The sequence below is a fragment of the Bombus huntii genome, chromosome 6 (assembly GCF_024542735.1).
Source record: "Bombus huntii isolate Logan2020A chromosome 6, iyBomHunt1.1, whole genome shotgun sequence".
Taxonomy (NCBI): Eukaryota; Metazoa; Arthropoda; class Insecta; order Hymenoptera; family Apidae; genus Bombus; species Bombus huntii.
Genome location: NC_066243.1, coordinates 5214995 through 5237242, shown reverse-complemented (window position 1 = coordinate 5237242; position 22248 = coordinate 5214995). Strand labels below are relative to the sequence as shown.

Genomic DNA, 22248 nt, shown 5'->3' with positions numbered 1-22248 from the left:
ATATATATATATATATATATATATATATATGTGTGAGCATTAAACAGATACATATTTGAAACTAGCCTACGTTCCGGTTAAGAATTATAAAATAAGAACTACATTACGAAACATGCATGTCTATATATATATATATATATATATATATATATATATATATATGTCGGGTTTACATTAGAATTAGGGTTAGGTGCGTGAAACGAATCTTCGTTTGGGTTACACGTTGTCGTTATGCAATGGAGAAGACATTGACTAGTGCAAATACGATTATTATAGAACCGGACAAGTAACCGCGGTAGTTAGGTGCTCGAGATACTAATGACAATGATCCTAGGTTCAATAACGAATCCGCGGTCAACGGGATGACAACAGAACGTACTCACAAAGTCTAAGTCTGAGAATAATCACTGATCGCGAAGGCGTTACTCTTGGATCGATGAGATCGCGAGCGAGAATGCCTTTCCCGTCCCGATGATGCCACACAGGAAAACTATAACGGGGTGTGTCTAAGGATACGAGATCATCGGATTCGTCGAGAAAAGCCTTCGTTCAGAAAGTGTTGCTGCTAATTGGTTAATCTCCATATCGGTGGTTAGAAAAGGATGCTAGCCGCCCTCGAGGGAAAGTTGCTAGTGGGAGACGCCGCTCGTTGAAAAATATGTCTTCCCTATCTTCCCGTAGTTGGGACAAAGACTGTTTGTCTGTTTGAAGGACTTTAGTTAACTAAACCTTAAGATTTATAACGGGCCCTCGGGCTAGCCGAACATGTACTGCGGAGACGCATCGACATCTGGCAATCATCTTACTCGAAGAATAGGGTCTGCACGTGGCGAGCCACGGGACAGAAACCGTTGGAATGTTTACTGTCGCGTGTCGCCACAAATATTTCTTTTAAGGAGAGCTATAGAATTACTTCATACCTTTGTTAGGCAAAGCGTTCATCCCGTGACCGCGGCTACGTTCGGCGACTGACTGTCGCCTCGAACCCAAGCTCATTATCACAATTCTCGAATAATTACAATCGGGTTGAATAACTACAATTGTTCAATTACAGCTATAGTAGACTCTAGGTTACAATGTTGCGGGATTATCCAAAATTCCAAAGGCTCCGGTGTTCTTTCATCTCCGACATATATATATATATATATTATATTCTAAACTAAACTACTATTAATGTACGCTCGAATCGACAATCTAAGATACAGGCTACGCTCCGGTAAAGAGTTATAAAATAAAAACTACATTATGAAACATGCATGTCTCTATACAAACTTATAAAAATCTATATTCTAAACTACTACTAATCTATGTGCATTCTACAATATAAAATACATACTTAAAACTAGCCTAGATGCCGGTAGAGCATTATAATATAAGAATTACATTATGAAACATGCATGTCTCTATACAAACTTATAAAAATTTATATTCTAAACTACTACTAATCTATGTGCATTCTACAATCTAAAATACATACTTAAAACTAGCCTACATGCCGCTAGAGCATTATAATATAAGAATTACATTATGAAACATGCATGTCTCTATATAAACATATAAATAATTTATTTTTCTAAACTAAAACTACTATTAATAATCTACAAAAGAAATAGAACACACAACGCAACACTTGGGACTAAGCGACAACCTGTCGATAACCCAAACGCTCAAAATAATTAACACCGCAACGACCTGAGTAATTGCATACAGAAATTCTATCATCAAACACAAATATGTAAACACACACTAAACGCACAATAATCTAGAAACAAAATCTTCAATACTATGTTGTCACACTACAAGATATATATGTATATATGAAATCAAATGATTGACACATAACCTCAAATACACAACACTATATCACTAAAGAATCTGAATGAAAATCACTTTGCCAGAAATATATACATATATACGCGTGCGTGTGTGTGTTCTATCTTATTAAAAGAAATTAATATAAAATAAATAATTAACATTTCATTTCGTATGAACACTATATGGGCAAGAGAGATATGCATATAAATACGTATATATATATATATATATATATATATATGTATGTGTGAGTGCATATGTTTTATATTATCGAATACTCTATGAAATAAACTACTCGAAACAATAAATAATGCAATCAAAGAATTACAAAACATTAGCTATACTGAAGTGACACACAACATAAACATATATATATATACGTATATTCACACGAGTTATACTATTGTCACTTTAAAATAATATTAATAAATAAATGTTCTAATTGCGGTAGAATAAGGAAAAACGAGCGACAGACGAAAATTACTTCGATATCAAACAAAACTAAAGACCCGTCACTAAAAACTTTACTGATGACATTTATGAGCGGCCATGTTGGATTTACACGCGTCATGGCGACAGGAATATTAGGGATTAATGGAAGTCAGGCGCGAGAAACAAATCATGAAAACACATTGTTAACACTTTTCTTTAATAAATTTTATGGGCAACTACAAATGTAAAAATATATATATATATATATATTTAAATAAAAGGGGGGAAATATAAAATTAAAAAAATTAATTAACAAATGTAAAATAGATAACCTAACACTATCAGACTTAAATATATATATACACACACACACATTGAACACAAAACAAAATATGTCAAAATTAATAATAATAAGGAACATCAAAACAGCGAACCAACGAAATTGAAGCAGCTACAATAAATCAAAATCGAAGCAAGGAGCTCCGGGATAAAGTTCGCTGAACTCACACATACACCAATAGCGCACAACAGGGAAAATTCCCTTTCTCCCAGAAGCATGGTGACGAAGATGCGCCTCCAAAACCTCTTCGGGAATTTCATTCGCAAAACGAACTTTCACGCAACGCTCGGTATCGACGATTTCAACCAGAGGGGGTTCCCTCTCCAATATGACGGTCTCCGCATCAAAGAAATTCTCGTCGAAAGTAACCAAATCGTCAAAACCCAATTTCGACACAGCCTCGGCACCAATGTAAAACAGTTCCTCCAAACTCCCCGACACTCGTGGTCCATCACAAGGCCGCATGCGCTTGATGGGTTCCCCCGAGTCGCCCATGGGCTCTTCGGAATCCCTCTTTCGCTTGGGCTGGAAACAACACGGTATATTTTAAATAAAACGAAACAGGACGAACCAAACGAACTAAAAATAAGACTAAATACGTACCAGGGAAGTCTGGAAAGGAACCTCTGATAGAAACGACTCAGCAAACATGGTTCGAACATCGATCACCGAAGCCTAAGGAAATAGCAAAAAAGGGAAAAACAATCAAAATCACAAAACAATCTTAATATGCAAACATCCAAACTTACGCAAAACAATTCGAAGGAGGAGGTCTTTGTTATGGGAGAGCAGCGGAGTTGCGCGTGTTGCCCGAGCAAACTTTAAAATGATAATGATGCTGCAGCCACCAGCCCTTCCACGCGCCGAAGAAACACCGGTAATTCCCACGGTACAGCACGTGGAAGTTTCTCGCGGAACGGACTAGATCAGCGTGGAATGCTTCAAATCTCCTAGACGCTAGCTCAGCGGAAACACAGGACTGATAAAAAACTAAGTCGAAATATGGAATTTACATTTTGTCACGTACGATTCCAAGAAGCCCAAACTGCAACATCCCGATTCCCACGGAAGCGTACCCCCAGCGGACCACCACCCCGTGGGGGATGGCATTATAAATAAGCGATGCAACATAGCGCGGCGTTCTTTATTCGTGCATTATTCGTTCTTTAATTCTTTATTCGTTCTTCAGTTCATTATTCGTTCATTAGTTTGCGATCGTTTGTTACTACGGCTCATTATTCTTTGCGTCTAGAAATCTGTATAAGTATTTTGCGTTTCGGGGTCTTTAGTTTTTCGATAAAGAAAAGAGAGTCGCGATTAAATAAAGTAAAATTTTAAGTCTTCATTGCGATATCAATTCAGTTAGCAAGTCACTCAATTTGTATCGAAATAGTTTAATAAAGTAAAGGTTGATAGAAAACTATATTCGAGATTAAATAATAAACCCAACAACCTTCGACGATCACCGGGACAGCTGGAGTGATGGCACCCGATAGCACCTTTTCCTCAAGGTAAGCAAATTAAATTTAAAAAACTTTCTTCTTTTCTGGCAATCTCGTTGTCCTCGAGAATTGAATCAAAACCTCCTATCATCGATTTCATTTACGGTTTTTAAGATAGAAACATTGCTTAAATTTTAAACAAAGGAGTTGTCCGTTGTGTCGGCTTGTGCGAACGGTGTTTTCAGCTACTGAAACACCCACTGATCTTCGCATTCCTCCTCCCATTGTTGGTAAAATATTACCCATCTTTGGGCAAGGCTTGCGAAATCACACAAGTCCCGCTCAGAAAGGACTAATAAATATATCGTCGGGGTCAATTGAAAATCAAGAACGATACCGGTATTGCTATTAACCGATATTCTTGCCATTCTTGCATGCGATTATAAGAAAGATATAACAAAACAATCCCCCCTTCGGGAAATTAACCAAAAGATCGTTCGCTGTGTCGGCTCGTGCAAACGGTGTTTTCAATTATCGAGAACACCCATCGATCTTCGCCTTCCTTCTCCCACTGTTGGTAAATTATTACCCGTCTTTGGGCAAGGCTGGCGAAATCACACGAGTCCCACACAGAGAGGATCGTTAGAATTATCCTCGATAGCTAAACTCAAAAGGCAAGAAAATCGTGGCGACAGAATCCATCGGGGTAAATGAATTGAGTTTCGGTCTTAACAGCGAAATTAAAAGAGAAGAGGAAGTCAAACGAAAAAATAAATTTATATCAAACAACAAACAATCTCACATTCCTATCTAATCCAGCAACGCTAAAATATATATATCTAGCTAATCAAATATATATATATAATAACCTAACCCATTTCACATTCAAGTAAAAATCCGTTCGACGAGGAAAAATATTTATTGTACCCAGCTTTAATCCTCTCCCGCGCTAGTATCCCTGCGCATAGCAGGTTAGCCGAAAAGTGAAATTCGTTTACCAGTTGCATTAAGCGTCAGTTAACGTTACCCATTAAACGCAAAAGAAAATAATAAAAAATAAAACATTTTGAAATAGTCTTTGGACTATTTCTGGTGGCAGCAACTACCGTATTAATTAATAACCTAAATCGGAATTAAATACACAATAATATCATTTTAATTTATTTCCTTTCCGATTAAATTCAAAACTCAAACTCAACTATAAAAAAAAAAAAAAAAAAAATTTTCAGTAAAATTCAACCTTAGATTTGATCGATTTAAACAAACAAATTGATACGTAACAGATTAGTAGTTATAAATTTTTGGTGGCAGCGGTGGGATCCGCTTCACGGAGGATTAAAGTTGGTTTAAACGGTTCGATTTGCTCCACAAAGAATTAAAGTTGTTACGATTATCGATAAAATAGATACCGAAGAAATAATGTCGACTAAATTAGAATCGTTGGACAAAGACATGATCTTGATGTTATCGGAAAAACTTAAAGCATGGGATGCAAATTTTCGCGACATGAATACAACAATGAATAAATTACAAGACGATGTGCGTTCACTGAAAATAAAAAGGGAAATCAAGACACCCGTATCATCGCCGATAATTTCCCAAGCGACAATACCGATAGAAGTTAATCCCCAATCAATTAAGTTAAAAGATGCCATAGAGACAGTACCAGTGTTCGACGGACGTCGACCCTCGGTATTTCGATTTTTAAGAGCATGCGAGCGCGCACGAAACATGGTTCCTAAGCATCAAGAATCTCAGTTAGTAAAATTATTAACGAATAAGCTTCGCGGGCACGCGTTCCTCGCCATAGAAGACACAGAAATAATAAGTTTAAACGATTTCGGGAATAAATTAAAAGATATGTTCGGTCCGGGAAAAACGGTTAACGAATATAAAGGGGAATTAGCTACAATATTTCAACGACCGGGAGAAGATATTTTGGACTACGTAGATCGCGTCAAAGATCTCAGACTGGCGATAATGAACGGGGAAAAATGCGAGTACGGCACCGTATTTCAAGATAGGATAGATCGAGACACGAGGGAAGCTTTCGTTAAGGGGCTCCCAAACGAGGTGTATTTACGAGTAAAGATAGCAGGATACCAATCCTTGGACGATGCGTACCGCCAAGCCGTGAAAGCAACGCGAGAATTAAAACAAGTGAAAAATAGAATTCGATACCGACATCCGACACCTTCGGATAATTATAACCAAAACAACGTTCATCCACCATACAATAGTATTTATACTGTAAACAACCGCCAGAACTGGAGATTTGTACCGCCGTCGCGGAAACATCTAAACAACCCGGGAATAGAAGAAAATGTCAGGAAAGAAACAAGAGCAATAACTTGGGAAGAAAAACGCATAAATAAATACCTCGATAGAGATCTAAATCAAAAGAGAGATGCTGATCATTTCAATCAATCAACTTTTCAATGCAAGCACCATTCCGTTGCTGTGATAAGGGATAATGTCACGTTAAATAATAAGAGGACGCACGGTGCCATAGACAGAATCATGAGTGAGAAATTTTCTGAGTTACCAAACAAGATAAATAATATTAGTGCCAAAGAACTTTCAGACGAAACAGAAACTAGGAAATTGAACGACGAGACGACAGGCAACGCTTATCCACTGCCTAATATCACAGAGATATTGGACCCGCTGGGAAGTGCGAATTGCCTCTCCACGTTCGACTTGGCAAAGATACAAAAGCAAGACTCCACGAATTTCGTGAATGTCTCAACCATAATAGGAAAAGAGATAGCGAGTGTATCTCACTCAAAAACTTCTATAAAACCATCAGAAGGAAACTTTATTGAACTCAAAGCCAAATCGTTAAATTGCAAGGAAGATCACACTATAGAAAATAAAAATATAGCTACCCCTAAATCCAAAACAGAATCTATAAGCAAAAAGGTTTGTAATAAAAATTCAAAGAATAATTCCAAATGTACCAAAAATATTCCTAAACGTTCCATACAAATAAATAATAATTTAATTATAATAAGCACTTCCAGTGAAACTATTCATTCTGAAAAGGTAAAGGAAAATAACGGTGTTATGAATAAAGTAAATAAAGAAGGAAAAAGGGTAACTAAGGAAAAGGATTCTAAACATTTTCAAGCTGAAGAAACACAAGTTCAACGAGCTCGAAGAAATCAAAAGGGAGAAAATAGGGAATCACCAGTCGAAGATATATCTAAAAACTTGAATAAATACGCTAGCCATTGGATAATAATTGGATTAAAAATACTTTATTGGTTACTACATCTAATATTTGACGTAGGTAACATAGTAGGTAGTGCTGATCTTATGATTTCCCCAGGAAAATATAGATGGTATCACACTATACTATATACAAAATATTTTTGGGTTAATATGGCTGCGGCACTTTCAAAAATTTGTATTTTGAATACTATTGTCAAGCAATTGGATAATTGGATCGATGTCAGTAAACTTGCGTCTTGGCGCAAAACAAAAACTAAAATGAAGGAAAGGAACGAAACTCTCCCCGCACAAATTAGTTTCGGACATCTAGCCAGAGAACCTATTGGTGAAGTAACAATCGAAGAGAACACGGAACCAACATGCGCAGAATATCTCGAAGATCTGTTTAATAAAATTGACACTGTACAACGAATGGCAAGAGAAAATTTGATAAAATCCAAACTAAGACTAACGATCGGCGAATTAACCCTCAAGATTTTAAAACAGGAGATTCGATATATCTACTAAAAGAACCTAGTAAAGGAAAATTCTCCGATCAATATACTGGACCATACAAGGTGCTAGAAATCTTGCAGAACCAAAACGTCAAGATTGAAGTAAAAGGGATTCCACGAACGGTGCACTTAAACAAGGTAAAACTAGCGCATAACCGAAATAAACAATGAATAAAGTGATTTCAGTAGGCAACGTAGTGCAGTAGTGTATGTTGTAGTGCTGTTCGTCGAATAATACAGATATCAAACACCTAAAAGGAAAAAGGAAAATTATTATATGTGTTTCAATTATTGTTTAAATATAAAACGTGTTAACTCAATGAATAATTAACTAATGAAAGTGAAAGTTACCTTGTGAACAAGTGATCAACATACAAGAAAGTGTACGTGCAAGTATAGGTTATGGATCGTTGTTCGTGGAACATAATGTATGACAGCTACCTAAAATAAGTGAATAAATTAGTTTCAATTGTCTCAGTGCAAAATACAAGGTTACTAAGTGTTATAACTATATTGTGGATAAATCAAAAGGAGGTGTGACACTGTTCGTCGAATAATACAGATAGCGAAAACCTAAAAGAAAAAAAAAAAAGAAAATTATTATGTGTACTCCAATTATTGTTTGAATATACAACGTGTTGATTCAATAAATAATTAAAAGAGTGGAAGTGAAAGTTACCTTGTGAACAAGTAATCATCACACGAGAAGGTTTACGTGCAAAATAGGTTATGGATCTCTGTTTGCAGAACACCATGTACGACAGCCAGCTGAAAATAAATGAACAAATTAACTTCAATTGCCTTAATGCAAAATACAACATTACTAAACGTTATAACAATACTGTGGAAGCATGGCGCTGTTCGTCGAACAACACAGATAGCGGAAACCTGAAAAGAAAAGAAGTTTATTACGAGTGCTCCAATTACTGTTTGAATGTAAAACGTGTTAGTTCAACGAATAACTAGAACAGTGAAAGTGCAACTCACCTCGCGAACAATTAATCACCATACAAGGAAGTGTACATACATGAATTTTGCAGATTAACAAGAAGAAATAAAGTAGCTGATAAGTGTAGAAAGTGGTTAGAAAATAATTAAGATAGATTAATTGAAAGTAAAAGGATATTTTATTATGTATTAATCTACGTAGTATTGTTATATTATTATATCTAACATGTAGAAGCGGATTTTGTAATGCACAATAGCGGTCGCACACACAATGCATTATACACATATTAAATTAAATAAACTAAACAGTACCTTTATGGCCACAGACATATTATTGAAGATTGAAGACAACCGTAGTAAGTATCCAAGGCATATCGAAGAATCGGATGATGTTGTGGGAATGATCTAGGTAAGTGATGCAGCATCGAAAGAGTAGAATCTGAAGAATTACAGACAATGTTAATCTAACAAATAGATTTTAATCACTAATAAGGAAACTAATTCATATCATACACAAAATAATAACAAGTAGCAAGTACAAGCAATAATAAATTAATAGGGAAAATAAGAAAGGTCAATAAACACAGGAATAGGTTAGAAATTAATCAAGATAGACTAACTAAATATTAACAACATGACCGAACTCGGTGCAAAAGAATAAAGTTACGCTATACAAAATATCTGGTAACACAATACACAAAAAACATTAACTAAATTAAACAAGACTTATATAAATGCAAGTCGTGTATAATCAAAACAATTATTATCAAAACAACTATTGAAATTCGGTAACAACACAATCCATGCTATCACATTTAAGTAACACACGGTATTGACACACACAATATCATAATACACAAAACAATATTACAGAAACACTACTAAATAAAAATTATAGTAATTAACAATTAATTAGCTATTTCAACAACACGCTACTGTTGACATTAAACCAACGATACACGCAAGCGACCATGTTGAAAAATTCGTCGCGCGCACCCCACACATACGCACCTCATCACAAATAATAGCCAATACAATGTAATACAGCATCATAATAGCAATGTTAGGTACTAATAAAAAAAAAAACAAGAAAAAAAAGGGGGAGAGAGTTAAGGAAAATATATATAATAAATAACAACTAACATAATCATAACATATTATATATATATTATATTATATACAGAGATACAGTATTCATACAAGGAACAGGTCCGAATGAAACATATATATATGTAAAAAAAAATATAATATATATATATATATTAACTATTTTTGTATGTGTGTACAGAACTGATGGCGAATTCATCAACCATTCTCTGAACGACGGATGGAAGAACATGTAGGTGTTGTCCAGACGTTTCACGAGGAATCTAGAGAGCATTTCGAATCTCTGCAGAAAATCCTCCCATGCACGATCGTTTACAATAATCAGACTCATCTCGAAAGAAATTTTTTTTAGTTCAAGGAATAGCAATCCGCACCGTAGAACTGTAAAGCACCTGTACGCCACTCACGAAACCAAATACTTTTGCTATCCACCTGTAAACAAACAACATTTATAACTATACATATAATTTTCACTTATGTTTACCAATATATATACACGCATGTTGTAAAGTAGGCGATATTTATAACACTCACTTCCATTAATAATGCGAGTAACTCGTAAAATAAGTCGTCATATTTACCATTACACGCACATATATATATATATATATTCAAAGACAAGCTATATTTGTAATATTTATTCCTATTGATAATATATACTTATATATTTATAACAATAAAATAAATCTCATTTATACTACTTACCAATACGTACGCATATATGTATATAATTATAACCCAAGTAGTATTCATAATATTTATTTTCACTGATAACAAGTACGTAAAACCTAAAATAAAACAAAAGTTTTAACAATAAAAAAAAAAAAAGGAAGGGGAAGAAAAAAAGAGAAAAAAGAAAGAAGAGGGAAAAAAAGAGGGAAGGAAAAATAATATATATATAAATATAAAAAAAAAAAAAATTTTAATATAAAAAAAGAAATTTTTTTTTCCTATAAAAGGTTATTCTTATTTCTGATAAACTCGAGAAATGACAACACCATACCATGATACACTGACACAAAGATACACCACACAGAAGTAATTAATAGAGAATGCTTTAACCTTGGCAAACTTACCGCCCGACGAATTTGCATACACCATATCCAAAACCCAGGACACATGGATTTGATCGCAGGAGAAGCGGTCCATATAGTCAAATACATTCCGGTACAAGTAAAAGTACGACATACAACAAAATGCTACTCGGAGCTACCCGTTTGGCAAGGGAATCGCACCACAGAAACTCCGCCCGGACATGCGCCAAACGTGGCGATATTCAGCATCATCGTCGTTGGTCACGAGCGAAATATATATATATCCCGAAAAAAAAAAAAAACCTGGACGCACTACGGGACCACGTCATGTTCCCGGCAGGAAAAACTGCAGTCTTGAACACATTGGCCAGAAGAGCGACAGGAAAAACAATCGTCCCTGGAACGGTAAACATCCTAGGAACGATGGACGACAACACCAGTATTCACTCAACAACCAACGACATCTACGTCCGCCTTGAGCGAACTCAGAGACACCATCAGTCAAATTTCCTTTGGAAATTTGAACTCCAAGGGCGGGGGTGTCACGTCCCGCGCTCCGCACGCGCCGTAACAAGAACAAGAAAGCTATTCTATACAAAACGCGCGAATAAAGATTTGAATGCACAAACGAACACACGGCGCTACGAAACTAAAGGATGGATTAACAAAGCGAGAGCGACTAATAAATCCAATCAGTATAAAATAAAATAAAATAAATAAAACCAGCTAACGGATTGAACGTGTTACGAACCAAATAAATAAATCAGGAAATAAGAATAACTGCAGAAAGGGAAATAATTGAAACACCAGAAATACGAGTATATATATAAATATATTTTAATCAATCAACTTGGAGAGTTACATATAAGTATAAACATATATGCTAGGCACGTAATAAATTAGTAAATATTAGAGTTAGCGCTTATAACACTATGCAATAAATACATTATTATCAATTTATGAAATATAAGTATATACAAAGTTAAAAACTAACACATACAATATTGTACTATTAAGGAAATAAAAGTTACATTGTCAGAAACATATATATATATATATGTGTGAGCATTCTATTAAACAGATACATATTTGAAACTAGCCTACGTTCCGGTTAAGAATTATAAAATAAGAACTACATTACGAAACATGCATGTCTATATATATATATATGTCGGGTTTACATTAGAATTAGGGTTAGGGGCGTGAAACGAATCTTCGTTTGGGTTACACGTTGTCGTTATGCAATGGAGAAGACATTGACTAGTGCAAATACGATTATTATAGAACCGGACAAGTAACCGCGGTAGTTAGGTGCTCGAGATACTAATGACAATGATCCTAGGTTCAATAACGAATCCGCGGTCAACGGGATGACAACAGAACGTACTCACAAAGTCTAAGTCTGAGAATAATCACTGATCGCGAAGGCGTTACTCTTGGATCGATGAGATCGCGAGCGAGAATGCCTTTCCCGTCCCGATGATGCCACACAGGAAAACTATAACGGGGTGTGTCTAAGGATACGAGATCATCGGATTCGTCGAGAAAAGCCTTCGTTCAGAAAGTGTTGCTGCTAATTGGTTAATCTCCATATCGGTGGTTAGAAAAGGATGCTAGCCGCCCTCGAGGGAAAGTTGCTAGTGGGAGACGCCGCTCGTTGAAAAATATGTCTTCCCTATCTTCCCGTAGTTGGGACAAAGACTGTTTGTCTGTTTGAAGGACTTTAGTTAACTAAACCTTAAGATTTATAACGGGCCCTCGGGCTAGCCGAACATGTACTGCGGAGACGCATCGACATCTGGCAATCATCTTACTCGAAGAATAGGGTCTGCACGTGGCGAGCCACGGGACAGAAACCGTTGGAATGTTTACTGTCGCGTGTCGCCACAAATATTTCTTTTAAGGAGAGCTATAGAATTACTTCATACCTTTGTTAGGCAAAGCGTTCATCCCGTGACCGCGGCTACGTTCGGCGACTGACTGTCGCCTCGAACCCAAGCTCATTATCACAATTCTCGAATAATTACAATCGGGTTGAATAACTACAATTGTTCAATTACAGCTATAGTAGACTCTAGGTTACAATGTTGCGGGATTATCCAAAATTCCAAAGGCTCCGGTGTTCTTTCATCTCCGACATATATATATATATATATTATATTCTAAACTAAACTACTATTAATGTACGCTCGAATCGACAATCTAAGATACAGGCTACGCTCCGGTAAAGAGTTATAAAATAAAAACTACATTATGAAACATGCATGTCTCTATACAAACTTATAAAAATCTATATTCTAAACTACTACTAATCTATGTGCATTCTACAATATAAAATACATACTTAAAACTAGCCTAGATGCCGGTAGAGCATTATAATATAAGAATTACATTATGAAACATGCATGTCTCTATACAAACTTATAAAAATTTATATTCTAAACTACTACTAATCTATGTGCATTCTACAATCTAAAATACATACTTAAAACTAGCCTACATGCCGCTAGAGCATTATAATATAAGAATTACATTATGAAACATGCATGTCTCTATATAAACATATAAATAATTTATTTTTCTAAACTAAAACTACTATTAATAATCTACAAAAGAAATAGAACACACAACGCAACACTTGGGACTAAGCGACAACCTGTCGATAACCCAAACGCTCAAAATAATTAACACCGCAACGACCTGAGTAATTGCATACAGAAATTCTATCATCAAACACAAATATGTAAACACACACTAAACGCACAATAATCTAGAAACAAAATCTTCAATACTATGTTGTCACACTACAAGATATATATGTATATATGAAATCAAATGATTGACACATAACCTCAAATACACAACACTATATCACTAAAGAATCTGAATGAAAATCACTTTGCCAGAAATATATACATATATACGCGTGCGTGTGTGTGTTCTATCTTATTAAAAGAAATTAATATAAAATAAATAATTAACATTTCATTTCGTATGAACACTATATGGGCAAGAGAGATATGCATATAAATACGTATATATATATATATATATATATATATATATATGTATGTGTGAGTGCATATGTTTTATATTATCGAATACTCTATGAAATAAACTACTCGAAACAATAAATAATGCAATCAAAGAATTACAAAACATTAGCTATACTGAAGTGACACACAACATAAACATATATATATATACGTATATTCACACGAGTTATACTATTGTCACTTTAAAATAATATTAATAAATAAATGTTCTAATTGCGGTAGAATAAGGAAAAACGAGCGACAGACGAAAATTACTTCGATATCAAACAAAACTAAAGACCCGTCACTAAAAACTTTACTGATGACATTTATGAGCGGCCATGTTGGATTTACACGCGTCATGGCGACAGGAATATTAGGGATTAATGGAAGTCAGGCGCGAGAAACAAATCATGAAAACACATTGTTAACACTTTTCTTTAATAAATTTTATGGGCAACTACAAATGTAAAAATATATATATATATATATATTTAAATAAAAGGGGGGAAATATAAAATTAAAAAAATTAATTAACAAATGTAAAATAGATAACCTAACACTATCAGACTTAAATATATATATACACACACACACATTGAACACAAAACAAAATATGTCAAAATTAATAATAATAAGGAACATCAAAACAGCGAACCAACGAAATTGAAGCAGCTACAATAAATCAAAATCGAAGCAAGGAGCTCCGGGATAAAGTTCGCTGAACTCACACATACACCAATAGCGCACAACAGGGAAAATTCCCTTTCTCCCAGAAGCATGGTGACGAAGATGCGCCTCCAAAACCTCTTCGGGAATTTCATTCGCAAAACGAACTTTCACGCAACGCTCGGTATCGACGATTTCAACCAGAGGGGGTTCCCTCTCCAATATGACGGTCTCCGCATCAAAGAAATTCTCGTCGAAAGTAACCAAATCGTCAAAACCCAATTTCGACACAGCCTCGGCACCAATGTAAAACAGTTCCTCCAAACTCCCCGACACTCGTGGTCCATCACAAGGCCGCATGCGCTTGATGGGTTCCCCCGAGTCGCCCATGGGCTCTTCGGAATCCCTCTTTCGCTTGGGCTGGAAACAACACGGTATATTTTAAATAAAACGAAACAGGACGAACCAAACGAACTAAAAATAAGACTAAATACGTACCAGGGAAGTCTGGAAAGGAACCTCTGATAGAAACGACTCAGCAAACATGGTTCGAACATCGATCACCGAAGCCTAAGGAAATAGCAAAAAAGGGAAAAACAATCAAAATCACAAAACAATCTTAATATGCAAACATCCAAACTTACGCAAAACAATTCGAAGGAGGAGGTCTTTGTTATGGGAGAGCAGCGGAGTTGCGCGTGTTGCCCGAGCAAACTTTAAAATGATAATGATGCTGCAGCCACCAGCCCTTCCACGCGCCGAAGAAACACCGGTAATTCCCACGGTACAGCACGTGGAAGTTTCTCGCGGAACGGACTAGATCAGCGTGGAATGCTTCAAATCTCCTAGACGCTAGCTCAGCGGAAACACAGGACTGATAAAAAACTAAGTCGAAATATGGAATTTACATTTTGTCACGTACGATTCCAAGAAGCCCAAACTGCAACATCCCGATTCCCACGGAAGCGTACCCCCAGCGGACCACCACCCCGTGGGGGATGGCATTATAAATAAGCGATGCAACATAGCGCGGCGTTCTTTATTCGTGCATTATTCGTTCTTTAATTCTTTATTCGTTCTTCAGTTCATTATTCGTTCATTAGTTTGCGATCGTTTGTTACTACGGCTCATTATTCTTTGCGTCTAGAAATCTGTATAAGTATTTTGCGTTTCGGGGTCTTTAGTTTTTCGATAAAGAAAAGAGAGTCGCGATTAAATAAAGTAAAATTTTAAGTCTTCATTGCGATATCAATTCAGTTAGCAAGTCACTCAATTTGTATCGAAATAGTTTAATAAAGTAAAGGTTGATAGAAAACTATATTCGAGATTAAATAATAAACCCAACAACCTTCGACGATCACCGGGACAGCTGGAGTGATGGCACCCGATAGCACCTTTTCCTCAAGGTAAGCAAATTAAATTTAAAAAACTTTCTTCTTTTCTGGCAATCTCGTTGTCCTCGAGAATTGAATCAAAACCTCCTATCATCGATTTCATTTACGGTTTTTAAGATAGAAACATTGTTTAAATTTTAAACAAAGGAGTTGTCCGTTGTGTCGGCTTGTGCGAACGGTGTTTTCAGCTACTGAAACACCCACTGATCTTCGCATTCCTCCTCCCATTGTTGGTAAAATATTACCCATCTTTGGGCAAGGCTTGCGAAATCACACAAGTCCCGCTCAGAAAGGACTAATAAATATATCGTCGGGGTCAATTGAAAATCAAGAACGATACCGGTATTGCTATTAACCGATATTCTTGCCATTCTTGCATGCGATTATAAGAAAGATATAACAAAACAATCCCCCCTTCGGGAAATTAACCAAAAGATCGTTCGCTGTGTCGGCTCGTGCAAACGGTGTTTTCAATTATCGAGAACACCCATCGATCTTCGCCTTCCTTCTCCCACTGTTGGTAAATTATTACCCGTCTTTGGGCAAGGCTGGCGAAATCACACGAGTCCCACACAGAGAGGATCGTTAGAATTATCCTCGATAGCTAAACTCAAAAGGCAAGAAAATCGTGGCGACAGAATCCATCGGGGTAAATGAATTGAGTTTCGGTCTTAACAGCGAAATTAAAAGAGAAGAGGAAGTCAAACGAAAAAATAAATTTATATCAAACAACAAACAATCTCACATTCCTATCTAATCCAGCAACGCTAAAATATATATATCTAGCTAATCAAATATATATATATAATAACCTAACCCATTTCACATTCAAGTAAAAATCCGTTCGACGAGGAAAAATATTTATTGTACCCAGCTTTAATCCTCTCCCGCGCTAGTATCCCTGCGCATAGCAGGTTAGCCGAAAAGTGAAATTCGTTTACCAGTTGCATTAAGCGTCAGTTAACGTTACCCATTAAACGCAAAAGAAAATAATAAAAAATAAAACATTTTGAAATAGTCTTTGGACTATTTCTGGTGGCAGCAACTACCGTATTAATTAATAACCTAAATCAGTATTACATACACAATAATATCATTTCAATTTATTTCCCTTCAGATTAAATTCAAACTCAAACGAAAAAAAAATTAAGTAAAATTTAAACTTAAAATTTGATTGATTTAAACAAACAAATACGTAACATATTTCGACGTTTAAACGCTCATTTCACTCCATTTCACACTGCAAATGTAATGCACTACCGTTTAAGCGTCGAAACAAGCAAAATAGCTCGCAAATCGCAATGATCTCGTCGCTTTTGACGAAAAGTTGCCGTCATTCCCTCCCCGTTGGAGATATTTCGACGTTTAAGCGCTCATTTCACTCCATCTTACACTGCAAATGTAATGCACTAACGTTTAAGCGTCGAAACAAGCAAAATAGCTCGCAAATCGCGATGATTTCGTCGATTTTGACGAAAAGTAACCGTTATTCCCTTCCCGTTGCAGATATTTCGACGTTTAAGCGCTCATTTCACCCCATTTTACACTGCAAATGTAATGCACTACCGTTTAAGCGTCGAAACAAGCAAAATAGCTAGCAAATCGCGATGATTTCGTCGATTTTGAAGAAAAGTAGCCTTCATTCCCTCCCCGTTGGAGATATTTCGAAGTTTAAGCGCTCGTTGAACCCCATTTTACACTGCAAGTGTAATGCGCTACCGTTTCAGCGTCGAAACAAGCAAAATAGCTCGCAAATCGCGATGATTTCGGCGATTTTGACGAAAAGTAGCCGTCATTCCCTCCCCGTTGGAGATATTTCGATGTTTAAGCGCCCATTTCACTCCATTTCACACTGCAAATTTAATGCACTACCGTTTAAGCGTCAAAACAAGCAAAATAGCTCGCAAATCGCGATGATTTCGTCGCTTTTGACAAAAAGTAACCGTCATTCCCTTCCCGTTGGAGATATTTCGACGTTTAAGCGCTCATTTCACTCCATTTTACACTGCAAATGTAATGCACTACCGTTTAAGCGTCGAAACAAGCAAAATAGCTAGCAAATCGCGATGATTTCGTCGATTTTGACGAAAAGTAGCCGTCATTCCCTCCCCGTTGGAGATATTTCGACGTTTAAGCGCTCGTTGAACCCCATTTTCCACTGCAAGTGTAATGCGCTACCGTTTCAGCGTCGAAGCAAGCAAAATAGCTCGCAAATCGCGATGATTTCGTCGATTTTGACGAAAAGTAGCCGTCATTCCCTCCCCGTTGGAGATATTTCGACGTTTAAGCGCTCGTTGAACCCCATTTTACACTGCAAGTGTAATGCGCTACCGTTTCAGCGTCGAAACAAGCAAAATAGCTCTCAAATCGCGATGATTCCGTCGATTTTGACGAAAACGCCGTCATTCCCTCCCCGTTGGAGATATTTCGATGTTTAAGCACCCATTTCACTCCATTTCACACTGCAAATTTAATACACTACCGTTTAAGCGTCAAAACAAGCAAAATAGCTCGCAAATCGCGATGATTTCGTCGATTTTGACGAAAAGTAGCCGTCATTCCCTCCCCGTTGGAGATATTTCGACTTTTGAGCGCTCGTTGAATCCCATTTTCCACTGCAAATGTAATGCACTACCGTTTAAGCGTCGAAACAAGCAAAATAGCTCGCAAATCGCGATGATTTCGGCGATTTTGACGAAAAGTAGCCGTCATTCCCTTCCCGTTGGAGATATTTCGACGTTTAAGAGCTCATTTCACTCCATTTTACAATGCAAATGTAATGCACTACCGTTTAAGCGTCGAAACAAGCAAAATAGCTCTCAAATCGCGATGATTCCGTCGATTTTGACGAAAACGCCGTCATTCCCTCCCCGTTGGAGATATTTCGATGTTTAAGCGCCCATTTCACTCCATTTCACACTGCAAATTTAATGCACTACCGTTTAAGCGTCGAAACAAGCAAAATAGCTAGCAAATCGCGATGATTTCGTCGATTTTGACGAAAAGTAGCCGTCATTCCCTCCCCGTTGGAGATATTTCGACGTTTAAGCGCTCGTTGAACCCCATTTTCCACTGCAAGTGTAATGCGCTACCGTTTCAGCGTCGAAGCAAGCAAAATAGCTCGCAAATCGCGATGATTTCGTCGATTTTGACGAAAAGTAGCCGTCATTCCCTCCCCGTTGGAGATATTTCGACGTTTAAGCGCTCGTTGAACCCCATTTTACACTGCAAGTGTAATGCGCTACCGTTTCAGCGTCGAAACAAGCAAAATAGCTCTCAAATCGCGATGATTCCGTCGATTTTGACGAAAACGCCGTCATTCCCTCCCCGTTGGAGATATTTCGATGTTTAAGCACCCATTTCACTCCATTTCACACTGCAAATTTAATACACTACCGTTTAAGCGTCAAAACAAGCAAAATAGCTCGCAAATCGCGATGATTTCGTCGATTTTGACGAAAAGTAGCCGTCATTCCCTCCCCGTTGGAGATATTTCGACTTTTGAGCGCTCGTTGAATCCCATTTTCCACTGCAAGTGTAATGCGCTACCGTTTCAGCGTCGAAACAAGCAAAATAGCTCGCAAATCGCGATGATTTCGGCGATTTTGACGAAAAGTAGCCGTCATTCCCTTCCCGTTGGAGATATTTCGACGTTTAAGAGCTCATTTCACTCCATTTTACAATGCAAATGTAATGCACTACCGTTTAAGCGTCGAAACAAGCAAAATAGCTCTCAAATCGCGATGATTCCGTCGATTTTGACGAAAACGCCGTCATTCCCTCCCCGTTGGAGATATTTCGATGTTTAAGCGCCCATTTCACTCCATTTCACACTGCAAATTTAATGCACTACCGTTTAAGCGTCAAAACAAGCAAAATAGCTCGCAAATCGCGATGATTTCGTCGCTTTTGACAAAAAGTTGCCGTCATTCCCTCCCCGTTGGAGATATTGCGACGTTTAAGCGCTCATTTCACTTCATTTTACACTGCAAATGTAATGCACTACCGTTTAAGCGTCGAAACAAGCAAAATAGCTAGCAAATCGCGATGATTTCGTCGATTTTGACGAAAACTAACTGTCATTTTCTTCCCGTTGGAGATATTTCGACGTTTAAGAGCTCATTTCACTCCATTTTACACTGCAAATGTAATGCACTACCGTTTAAGCGTCGAAACAAGCAAAATAGCTAGCAAATCGCGATGATTTCGTCGATTTTGACGAAAAGTAGCCGTCATTCCCTCCCCGTTGGAGATATTTCGACTTTTGAGCGCTCGTTGAATCCCATTTTCCACTGCAAGTGTAATGCGCTACCGTTTCAGCGTCGAAACAAGCAAAATAGCTCGCAAATCGCGATGATTTCGTCGATTTTGACGAAAAGTAGCCGTCATTCCCTCCCCGTTGGAGATATTTCGACGTTTAAGCGCTCGTTGAACCCCATTTTACACTGCAAGTGTAATGCGCTACCGTTTCAGCGTCGAAACAAGCAAAATAGCTCTCAAATCGCGATGATTCCGTCGATTTTGACGAAAACGCCGTCATTCCCTCCCAGTTGGAGATATTTCGATGTTTAAGCGCCCATTTCACTCCATTTCACACTGCAAATTTAATGCACTACCGTTTAAGCGTCAAAACAAGCAAAATAGCTCGCAAATCGCGATGATTTCGTCGATTTTGACGAAAAGTAGCCGTCATTCCCTCCCCGTTGGAGATATTTCGACTTTTAAGCGCTCGTTGAACCCCATTTTCCACTGCAAGTGTAATGCGCTACCGTTTCAGCGTCGAAACAAGCAAAATAGCTCGCAAATCGCGATGATTTCGGCGATTTTGACGAAAAGTAGTCTTCATTCCCTCCCCGTTGGAGATATTTCGAAGTTTAAGCGCTCGTTGAACCCCATTTTACACTGCAAGTGTAATGCGCTACCGTTTCAGCGTCGAAACAAGCAAAATAGCTCTCAAATCGCGATGATTCCGTCGATTTTGACGAAAACGCCGTCATTCCCTCCCCGTTGGAGATATTTCGATGTTTAAGCGCCCATTTCACTCCATTTCACACTGCAAATTTAATGCACTACCGTTTAAGCGTCAAAACAAGCAAAATAGCTCGCAAATCGCGATGATTTCGTCGCTTTTGACAAAAAGTTGCCGTCATTCCCTCCCCGTTGGAGATATTGCGACGTTTAAGCGCTCATTTCACTTCATTTTACACTGCAAATGTAATGCACTACCGTTTAAGCGTCGAAACAAGCAAAATAGCTAGCAAATCGCGATGATTTCGTCGATTTTGACGAAAACTAACTATCATTTTCTTCCCGTTGGAGATATTTCGACGTTTAAGAGCTCATTTCACTCCATTTTACACTGCAAATGTAATGCACTACCGTTTAAGCGTCGAAACAAGCAAAATAGCTAGCAAATCGCGATGATTTCGTCGATTTTGACGAAAAGTAGCCGTCATTCCCCCCCGTTGGAGATATTTCGACGTTTAAGCGTTCGTTGAACCCCATTTTACACTGCAAGTGTAATGCGCTACCGTTTCAGCGTCGAAGCAAGCAAAATAGCTCGCAAATCGCGATGATTTCGTCGATTTTGACGAAAACGCCGTCATTCCCTCCCCGTTGGAGATATTTCGACGTTTAAGCACTCGTTGAACACCATTTCACAGTGCTAATGCAATGCACAACCGTTTAAGCGTCGAAACAATCAAAGTATCTCGCAAATCGCGATTTTGACGAAAAATAGCCGTCATTTCCTGCCCGTTGGAGATATTTCGACGTTTAAGCGCTCGTTGAACTCCATGTTACAGTGCAAATGCATTGCACTACCGTTTCAGCGTCGAAACAAGCAAAATAGCTCGCAAATCGCGATGATTTCGTCGATTTTGACGAAAAGTAGCCGTCATTCCCTCCCCGTTGGAGATATTTCGACGTTTAAGCGCTCATTTCACTCCATTTTACACTGCAAATGTAATGCACTACCGTTTAAGCGTCGAAACAAGCAAAATAGCTCGCAAATCGTGATGATTTCGTCGATTTTGTCGAAAAGTAGCTGTTTGTTCGACCAATCGAGGGGAGACGTTGTCGCTAGGAGTGGCGTCAACGGGAGTCGTAAATTCCCGTTACGATTATAACAATCGACACCACGACTTGATCGATCCCCTGATTTCCGGTGAGATAATAGGGGTGATTGAGTTTGTATAACACTGTGATTCACAGAATTATAAATTATATATTTCCAACATTTAGATTACACTGAGGAGCATAGATAGATAGATAATCACTTATCTCACGAAGATAAGATATATAT

At 37.5% G+C, this 22248-nt stretch overlaps 3 protein-coding genes across 6 annotated transcripts in view; all 3 read right to left on the bottom strand.

Moving 5' to 3' along the window:
- Window positions 1-2600: 2600 nt before the first annotated feature.
- Window positions 2601-17073, bottom strand: LOC126866985 (uncharacterized). 3 transcript variants are annotated; one of them, XR_007690110.1, is made up of 3 exons: window positions 3337-5331; window positions 3191-3262; window positions 2601-3112 (listed from the first exon to the last, which is right to left on the bottom strand). XR_007690110.1 is itself a non-coding variant. In XM_050621055.1 (2 exons), the coding sequence occupies exons 1-2, from the start codon at window positions 15094-15096 to the stop codon at window positions 2699-2701; spliced, it is 462 nt and encodes a 153-aa protein (XP_050477012.1). In that variant the 5' UTR covers window positions 15097-17072; the 3' UTR covers window positions 2601-2698. The 3 variants fall into 3 exon arrangements, 2 of the variants coding, with proteins under 2 accessions (XP_050477012.1, XP_050477011.1); XM_050621055.1 differs by lacking the exons at window positions 3191-3262; window positions 3337-5331 and adding an exon at window positions 15049-17072; XM_050621054.1 differs by lacking the exons at window positions 2601-3112; window positions 3191-3262; window positions 3337-5331 and adding exons at window positions 14459-14970; window positions 15049-17073.
- LOC126866987 (uncharacterized) lies at window positions 7860-9292 on the bottom strand. Of its 2 annotated transcripts, none has more exons than XM_050621058.1 (4): window positions 8745-9292; window positions 8600-8645; window positions 8437-8525; window positions 7860-8008 (listed from the first exon to the last, which is right to left on the bottom strand). In XM_050621058.1, exons 1-4 carry the CDS (start codon window positions 8989-8991, stop codon window positions 8001-8003), a joined length of 390 nt encoding a protein of 129 aa, XP_050477015.1. In that variant the 5' UTR covers window positions 8992-9292; the 3' UTR covers window positions 7860-8000. The 2 variants fall into 2 exon arrangements, with proteins under 2 accessions (XP_050477015.1, XP_050477014.1); XM_050621057.1 differs by lacking the exon at window positions 7860-8008 and adding an exon at window positions 8177-8330.
- LOC126866747 (odorant receptor 4-like) overlaps window positions 9850-22248 on the bottom strand; it is a 110628-nt gene continuing 98229 nt past the window's right edge. The window contains exon 9 of the mRNA XM_050620682.1: window positions 9850-10244. The gene's annotated coding sequence lies outside the window, so the exon portion shown is untranslated. The remainder of the gene's footprint in view (window positions 10245-22248) is intronic.

Bases quoted from the DNA above. Each gene is read 5' to 3' on its own strand.
- LOC126866987 (XM_050621057.1), bottom strand. From the start codon at position 8,991: ATGTGTATAATGCATTGTGTGTGCGACCGCTATTGTGCATTACAAAAT. The intron at 8,646-8,744 runs GTGAGTTGCACT...TTTTCTTTTCAG, and splicing joins GGTGATTAATTGTTCGCGAG to GTTTCCGCTATCTGTGTTGT. The intron at 8,526-8,599 runs GTATTGTTATAA...ATTTATTTTCAG, and splicing joins AACAGCGCCATGCTTCCACA to CTGGCTGTCGTACATGGTGT.
- LOC126866985 (XM_050621054.1), bottom strand. From the start codon at position 15,096: ATGTTTGCTGAGTCGTTTCTATCAGAGGTTCCTTTCCAGACTTCCCTG. The intron at 14,971-15,048 runs GTACGTATTTAG...TGTTGTTTCCAG, and splicing joins TTCCTTTCCAGACTTCCCTG to CCCAAGCGAAAGAGGGATTC.